The sequence below is a fragment of the Procambarus clarkii genome, chromosome 70 (genome assembly GCF_040958095.1).
Source record: "Procambarus clarkii isolate CNS0578487 chromosome 70, FALCON_Pclarkii_2.0, whole genome shotgun sequence".
Taxonomy (NCBI): domain Eukaryota; kingdom Metazoa; phylum Arthropoda; class Malacostraca; order Decapoda; family Cambaridae; genus Procambarus; species Procambarus clarkii.
Window position 1 is genome coordinate 26326905 of NC_091219.1, and position 9086 is coordinate 26335990.

The window sequence follows — 9086 nt, forward strand, 5'->3', positions numbered from 1 at the left end:
GCATCCCAGAAAATTGCCCGAAGTAAATCACTTCGACGATTTCCGTTTCTCGCTGCTCAAACTGGCAGCAGCTGCTGATTACTGAGGCTCAGGTCACTTGGCGCAGAACTGTGCCATAAAACTAGTCGAGTAACCTCACAAACACACAAGTCAGTTCATATAACACCGAAGTCAGTTCATATAGCACCGAAGTCAGTTCATATAACATCAAAGTCAGTTCGTATATCACCGAAGTCAGTTCATATAACATCGAAGTCAGTTTATATAACATCGAAGTCAGTTCATATAACACCGAAGTCAGTTCATATAACACCGAAGTCAGTTCATATAACACCGAAGTCAGTTCATATAACATCAAAGTCAGTTCGTATATCACCGAAGTCAGTTCATATAACATCGAAGTCAGTTTATATAACATCGAAGTCAGTTCATATAACACCGAAGTCAGTTCATATAACACCGAAGTCAGTTCATATAATATCGAAGTTAGTTCATATAACACCCGAAGAACACAAACATGTCCCGGATCACGTCAATGACTGCTAAGACGTCGGGACAAATAATACATTCAGCAACAATGCAACTGACCATCACACACACACACACACACACACACACACACACACACACACACACACACACCACACGTCCGGTCTGTTGCTGATGACGAACTGGACCCGTTGAAAACGTTTCAACATCTTTTCCCCATTTCACTCTGGGTATTTTCTTCATTCTGCAATAAATTTTAGTCTCCGACTTGATTGAAGACGCCAACTCCTCCCCCCCCCCCCCCATTAGGCTCATAGCTCTGCTTGCAACATCTTCCTTAACGATCTGATGGACAAATAACACACGCTAACATTCTGGAAAGAATCACACTAGTAATTCGTGTCTAACTCAATTACTCCCCCTAGCCTAACGAAGCAAAATTTAACTAGGAGTAACCCCTTACCTCTAGGGAACCTTTCCCCTAGAAAACCAATGCAGCGTAGTTGAAACCTGGTTGATACCTGGTTGATACCTGGTTGATACCTGGTTGATACCTGGTTGATACCTGGTTGATGGGGTTCTGGGAGTTCTTCTACTCCCCAAGCCCGGCCCGAGGCCAGGCTTGACTTGTGAGAGTTTGGTCCACTATACATAATTCAAATGCACATTCCTTAAGTCACTGAAGATGGTGTTGGATAACCGATTTATTCTGGGAATGTTCAAGTTGTTATTTTTGTATATATTCAAATGGCACTCTTAGTACAGCAGCCGTGGGATGTTAGTCCGAGGAGCTGAGAGGAGAGGGAAAGACGTACCTAGTCAGCCAGTTTTCAGTACTCACAACTGGGACACTGTAACGTGACGTTATTTATCTAAATTGGTCATTCAGGCTCCCTGAATGACAGGCCGGGGTCTCCCTCACACGACCAGAAACGTGTTGCTGACAGGGCCTCCCACTCACTACTGTCCATAAAGCGGTAAATACCATAGGGAAGACGGAACACTCCCGTCCTCTTGACGGGCTGGCAACACACACATCTTCTCCCCATCGCCCAGGGGCCAGATTCACGAAAGCACTTACGCAAACACTTACGAACCTTGTACATCTTTTCTCAATCTTTGGCGGCTTTGTTTCCAATTATTAAACAGTTAATGAGCTCCGAAGCACCAGGAGGCTGTTTATAACAATAACAACAGTTGAATGGGAAGTTTTCATGCTTGTAAACTGTTAAATAAATGTAACCAAAGCCGTTAAAGATTGAGGAAAGATGTACACGTTCGTAAGTGCTTGCGTAAGTGCTTTCGTGAATCTGGCCCCAGGTCGGCTGGAAGTGGGCCTCGGAGTGACTCACGTCTCAAACGAGATTGATGTTGCTTTAAAAACTTGTTTGGGCCGACTTGCGAAGCTTCAATCAAGACGAACACACGGATCACTGGAGGTGAGCTTCCGCACACGAAGATGACTTCACAAGACCCACCCCAAGATCCAATCAAAGGCGGCCCCTCTGATGCATGACTTTATCCCCATTAGCTGCTTCAGGTGACCTAGAAAAAGGTCTTCGTTGGTCTCTGACCCCTTGGTCTCTAACCCCTTGGTCTCTGACCCCTTGGTCTCTGACCCCTTGGTCTCTGACCCCTTGGTCTCTGACCCCTTGGTCTCTAACCCCTTGGTCTCTGACCCCTTGGTCTCTGACCCCTTGGTCTCTGACCCCTTGGTCTTTGACCCCTTGGTCTCTGACTCCTTGGTCTCTGACCCCTTGGTCTCTGACCCCTTGGTCTCTAACCCCTTGGTCTCTGACCCCTTGGTCTCTGACCCTTTGCTTGCTGACCCATGCTTGCTAATCTCTGGTTTCTGATTCATAGTTTCTGACCCTTGCCCGCTAACCCCATGATCTCTAACCTTTGTGGTTTCCCATAGTATCTTTCCTTGGTCCCTTCCCTCACACTCTAACCCCTGGTGCCTGCCCCTAGTGACAGCCCCTGGTGTGTAAGAGTGGCTCGAGGGGGGAAGGTCCTCCCGGCTTGTAATAGATCAATAGCCAGCTCAGTCGCGGGCTGATCTGGGTGTCATCCTCTGAACATCATGACGGAGGTGGAGCCAGCACTGACCACCCCTTCCTTTCCCGCCACACTTACCGCTCGAGGGAGAGAACCAAAGGGAAAGGAAGAGGAGATGGGAAGGGAGAGGCAAGGAAGAGGAAGGGGGCTAGTTAGAGGCTGCACAGGCAGGAACACAAAAGGTGACATTGAAAAAGGAACCAATAGAGGGCTAGAGGAAGAGGTGATAAGAGATCATTTCACACGTCCAGGAAAGAAATACTTTGAAAGAAGGGAGGAGAATGAAGTATTAAATGAGAGGGAAAGATGTTACACTGACATTCAGGATAGAGATGCATAGGTAGTAACACACACACAAGAGGGGAAAGTAAAGAAAGGAAAGAAGGAAGGAAAGGGAAGGGAAAAGAAGGGGGCAGTAATGACGAATCTTATTTCAGATTTCTGAATTCCAAAAACTTATTTCAGATTTACATATTCAGTCATATAATATTCACCAAACGCTGAAGTTAAGTGTCTAATTAACCTATATAACAACCCACGCAGATTGAGAGAATAAATGTCCCTGAACAATGGAGAAAAGTGATTGAGAGAAGGAGAAAAAGGAGCGTGGAGAGAAGAAGAAGGAGAAGAGAAGAAGGAGAGAGCGTGACAGAGAAAGAAGAGAAGGAGAGACAAAGAGGGGAACAAAGATGATCAATAAAGCGAGAGAGAGAAACCAATTATAACTGCAGTGAGATATATGTAAGACGTTAAGTATTTTATTGCTATAATCACAAGAATTAAATGATGGGCCTTCCTAGCTACAATTAATAATACGTAGCAATTACTAGGTAATAATACTTAGCTATAAGTAAAATCTAGTTATTAATAATACCTAACGATTAACTAACAATACTAACTAACTATGGGCCTTCTAAGCTACTATTAATAATACGTAGCAATTACTAGGTAATAATACTTAGCTATAAGTAAAATCTAGTTATTATTAATAATACCTAGCCATTAACTAACTATACTAATGCTTAGTTATTAACTACTCTATGCCCAGCAATTAACAATACATCCCTAGCTATTAAACTATACTAAGCCTAGCTTTAATAATATTTAACAAATTAACACAAGGTGTTGATTGCTCTCTCTTTTTGATTTCTACCATCAGTAATGTCAAACTAGAAGAAAAACAGGAGTTTGGACGTGTTGATGAGAGAGTCAATAGGAGAGTTATGAGAGAAATACTTCACCACACACACACACACCAAGTATATTCTCCTCCCCCCTTGTGAGAGACTCTACATGGAAACACTTTTATGGTTTAGTGCGTAAGTCCTTCTTAACCTGTTTCATCTCTTTGTTGTGGTGTGGTTCCTTCTTTTCATCTACCTATCCTTTGTTGTGGCTTGGTTCCTCTTTCCATCTATCCTTTGCTATGTCTCGGGTCTTCTACCTCAAGTCATCTGTTATATTGTGTCCTCTTTCAACTCTGATACCTGAACCCATCCTTCTTTTTTTTTGACTAGGAGCGAATGAAGAAGTGGATAAGGGATAGGATAAAAAGAGTCATGGGATGGGAGTGGGAGGGAATATACGGAGATATATCAGACGATGAAGGGGGGGGGAAAGGGAGGGGAGGGAGAAGGTGTGGGATTGTTAAAAATCTGGGAAGGATTCATCATTTACTTGGCTCAGGATTGTTATTTTTTTGCTTCTGTAACTTGTGCCTATCCCACCTCTATCCTATCAGGTCATTATATTACCCGGTCTATCCCACCTATCTACCATCCCTACACTCCTATGTCACATAGGAAAATCCCTCCACATTCCTCCTGTGCAATGCCTTCCTATCCTACTGTGCAAATCATATCCTACCTCTTCCCCCCCCCTATCCCCTCCCACTTTGTGGTGATTTCTATCCAAAATCTCCATTCTTACCATTCCATGGTTGTGATTTACTCCTCTTCCACCTCTCCCTTTCCCTATCCTGTAGACCAGGCCACACACTTAGAAAGGGAAGGGACGACGACGTTTCGGTCCGCCCTGGACCATTCTCAAGTCTCCCTATCCTGTAACTGCGAGCCTTGAGCCTATTCCCTTTCACTGCACCCTTTACCACCTTCTCCTTCTCCAACACGCTGTTTGGAGAGGGGAAAGAGGGGAAGGTAGAGGAATATAAGGGAAATAGAGGAATGGAAGGAAATAGAGGAATGGAAGGGAGGTAGGGAATAGAGGGGAGTTAGGGGGAAGAATAGAGGATAAAGGGGGAAGGGGTAAGGGGTGGATAGTACACGAGAGGGGAATCATTAGCGACAATCTCGAATTGCTGTTTACGCAAGCGATTGGATTCGTCTCTGTATCGTGATTGGTGCTTGGTCCATCCTGCGCCCTGCGTCCAGCCTTTGTTATTCGCTGCCACCGCTTGCGTCACCAGCAGGGATAGAGGGGGATAGAGAGAGGATGAAAGGGATGGCAAGATGAGAGCGTAGGGAGGATTAGAGGGGAGAGTGCATGAGTCACGTGAGGGGACTCGAATGGAATGGTGTTCGGACAAGCCGCTAAAAACCTTAGTCCACTGCGGGCTCACCATAGCCCGTGCTGCTTGGAACTTTTTGTTCCAGGTAGCGTAATCTTAAACAACAACAACAACGGTAAAATCCAGCTTCCCCTCAGAGGGGTAGATTCGACCCGTCCTCTCCGGCGGTCAAAACGCCACTAATATGATCTACTAAATTGTCCGAACCTAGATCCAGATTCACGAAGCAGTTACGCAAGCACTTACGAACCTGGGGCCAGATTCACGAAGCAGTTACGCAAGCACTTACGAACCTGGGGCCAGATTCACGAAGCAGTTACGCAAGCACTTACGAACCTGTACATCTTTTCTCAATCTTTGACGGCTTTGTTTACAATTATTAAACAGTTAATGAGCTCCGAAGCACCAGGAGGCTGTTTATAACAATAACAACAGTTGATTGGCAAGTTTTTATGCTTGTAAACTGTATAATAAATGTAACCAAAGCCGTCAAAGATTGAGGAAAGATGTACAGGTTCGTAAGTGCTTGGCGTAACTGCTTCGTGAATCTGACCCCTAATCACACAACTTCTTTTGACCGAGGTTTCAACCTCCTTTTGGTTTCAACTCCTTTTGACCATGTCGTAGCTCAGTCGATTAAGGCAGCGTCTGGGATGCTCTCGGACGCAGGTTCGAATCCTCGTCACGGCCCTTGTGGATTTGTTCATTTGGCCCCTAATCTCTCCATCCATCCATCTCAGACGTCAGACGTCCGTGTCTCAAGACTTAAGACTTAACATGTATAATTATGTTGAGTTTTACACGTCATGTGTGTTATTTCCCGAGTGGTTGCTCTTTAATAATTAATCATTGTGTCGGGGGGACAGGTAGCCAGCGTGTATTCATACACGTTAGGCTAATATCCACGTAACCCCCCCCCCCCAACAAGGTCGAATTACTGACCCCGCCCAGGCTACAACCCTACAACAAGCTGATTAACTCCTGGCTACCTACCTCAAGGTGAACTGGTGAATTAGGTGATATGAAATGCGCCCAACTATTTGAGTCCCGCCCGGAATTCGAACCCGGAATTCGAACCCGGAATTCTTGATTTATGCGTTGAGAACGACCCCGACTGTACTACAGGGATCCTTTATTTTTGTTTTGTTCTCAGTCCCGTGACGAAATATATCACCTCAGACGCGCGCCAATGGCCCAAGACGGAGGTTCAAGCCCACCGCCCTGCTCCAAAGATTTTATCATAGATTCATCGCGTTATTGAGAATTTCTTTGTGTGTGTGTGTGTATGGTTCCTGCAACGTCATACCCTAATACGCCTCAGTACGCAACTGAAACCCATTTTACGACCGTGATATCTTACGTGTCAATTCATGACATCTCGTTCGTCTTTAAGTGAAAAAATGGCTCGTATGTGCCCGTCCAAGTCTTCAGTGGTCGTTCAAAGTGTAATGACTCCGCTGTCCGCGTTCCCCAAGACTGTAGAGCAAAGTTACTGAATTGTTTACCATAGCTACCATTCCAAGGGAGGGGGGGAGGGGGGGGGGGTAGGGGTAATTACAGGGAGCTTCATGGCCACAAATAATGAACGATTGGACACCGGTGTGACATTCGACAGGTGGCTGGTAGATACATTCGACAGGTGGCTGGTAGATACATTCGACAGGTGGCTGGTAGATACATTCGACAGGTGGCTGGTAGATACATTCGACAGGTGGCTGGTATATACATTCGACAGGTGGCTGGTATATACATTCGACAGGTGGCTGGTATATACATTCGACAGGTGGCTGGTATATACATTCGACAGGTGGGTGGTAGATACATTCGACAGGTGGCTGGTAGATACATTCGACAGGTGGCTGGTAGATACATTCGACAGGTGGCTGGTATATACATTCGACAGGTGGGTGGTAGATACATTCGACAGGTGGCTGGTAGATACATTCGACAGGTGGCTGGTATATACATTCGACAGGTGGGTGGTAGATACATTCGACAGGTGGCTGGTATATACATTCGACAGGTGGCTGGTATATACATTCGACAGGTGGCTGGTATATACATTCGACAGGTGGGTGGTAGATACATTCGACAGGTGGCTGGTATATACATTCGACAGGTGGCTGGTATATACATTCGACAGGTGGGTGGTAGATACATTCGACAGGTGGCTGGTAGATACATTCGACAGGTGGCTGGTATATACATTCGACAGGTGACTGGTAGATACATTCGACAGGTGGGTGGTAGATACATTCGACAGGTGGCTGGTAGATACATTCGACAGGTGGCTGGTATATACATTCGACAGGTGGCTGGTATATATATTCGACAGGTGGCTGGTATATACATTCGACAGGTGGCTGGTATATACATTCGACAGGTGGCTGGTATATACATTCGACAGGTGGCTGGTATATACATTCGACAGGTGGCTGGTATATACATTCGACAGGTGGCTGGTATATATATTCGACAGGTGGCTGGTAGATACATTCGACAGGTGGCTGGTATATACATTCGACAGGTGGCTGGTATATACATTCGACAGGTGGCTGGTATATACATTCGACAGGTGGCTGGTAGATACATTCGACAGGTGGCTGGTATATACATTCGACAGGTGGCTGGTATATACATTCGACAGGTGGCTGGTATATATATTCGACAGGTGGCTGGTAGATACATTCGACAGGTGGCTGGTATATACATTCGACAGGTGGCTGGTATATACATTCGACAGGTGGCTGGTATATACATTCGACAGGTGGCTGGTAGATACATTCGACAGGTGGCTGGTATATACATTCGACAGGTGGCTGGTATATACATTCGACAGGTGGCTGGTATATACGAGGCAACTCTCAAGCAGAATGGCCTTCATCTGGCACTCATAATCCAGATAAATGTCACATGTTCAGCCTCTGGTGAAGGTCTTTTCCGGTTTAAGGCGGGTAAAGATGTGCTTTATACTTTACTGTCTGACTAATACCGTCCTCACAGTCACTGTCTAGGGGAGCAGGTCAGTGTCTAGGGGGAGGAGGTCACTGTCTAGGGGGAGGAGGTCACTGTCTAGGGGAGGAAGTCACGGTCTAGGGAAACATGGTTAATTGATGAAGATTAAGCCAGCCAAGAGGTGGCACGGGCATGAATAGCCCGTAAAGAGAAACATGCTAGAGACCCAAGATTGATAGGCCAACCCCACCTTAGGGAAAAGGCCTTTGTCATCCGGGTCTTGCAGGAAACGGCTCTCTCTCTCTGTCTCTCTCTCTCTCCGGTCGACGATGATACAAGCACTGAGGAAGACGGATACAGGGAGATAAGAAGTTTATGGAGAGAGGGTAAGATGCCTATCATGACGTCGGCCATGACACACACACACACACACACACACACACACACACACACACACACACACACACACACACACACACACACACACACACATACACACACACACACACACACACACACACACACACACACACACACACACACACACACACACACACATACACACACACACACACACACACACACACACACGTGTGGGAATTAAACTTACAGAAGGGGATTCGAGAATGTCACATCGAGCGCATCTTCAATATAAGGACAGTAAGTGAAATCACTAATGAGGTTGGAGACAGTTGCCAAGGCGGCACCCAGGAGCTAATACACGATCTTCCAAACTCTGTAAGACATGAACTCTTAAGAACTTCCCCACACACGGCGTAAGGTCCCGAGGCGTGAGAAGGAGGGGAAGGAGGAGGCAGTGGATGAGGGAGTAGGGATGGGATAAGTGAGAAGGAAGCAGGTAAAGAATAAGTGAGTTACAGTCAACATAGAGGAAGGAAGAGTGAGAAAGGAGGCAGGTGTTGACTCAGACAACACCTGCCTCACTCAAATACAATTCTCACTATATTTCGCCATGGTCTATGACCGTCTGTGTCCCTCAAGTGAACGTTGCAGTCTTTCTCACACTCTATATCTCTCTCTCTCTCTCTCTCTCTCT

The 9086-nt window shown here is 45.9% G+C and overlaps 1 protein-coding gene across 1 annotated transcript; it reads left to right on the forward strand.

Annotated features, from left to right (window-relative positions):
• The first annotated feature begins 2572 nt into the window (after positions 1-2572).
• On the forward strand, positions 2573-8063 carry LOC138356012 (ice nucleation protein-like). The gene is made up of 2 exons (XM_069311562.1): positions 2573-2833; positions 6690-8063. The coding sequence occupies exons 1-2, from the start codon at positions 2573-2575 to the stop codon at positions 8061-8063; spliced, it is 1635 nt and encodes a 544-aa protein (XP_069167663.1).
• Positions 8064-9086: the final 1023 nt, after the last annotated feature.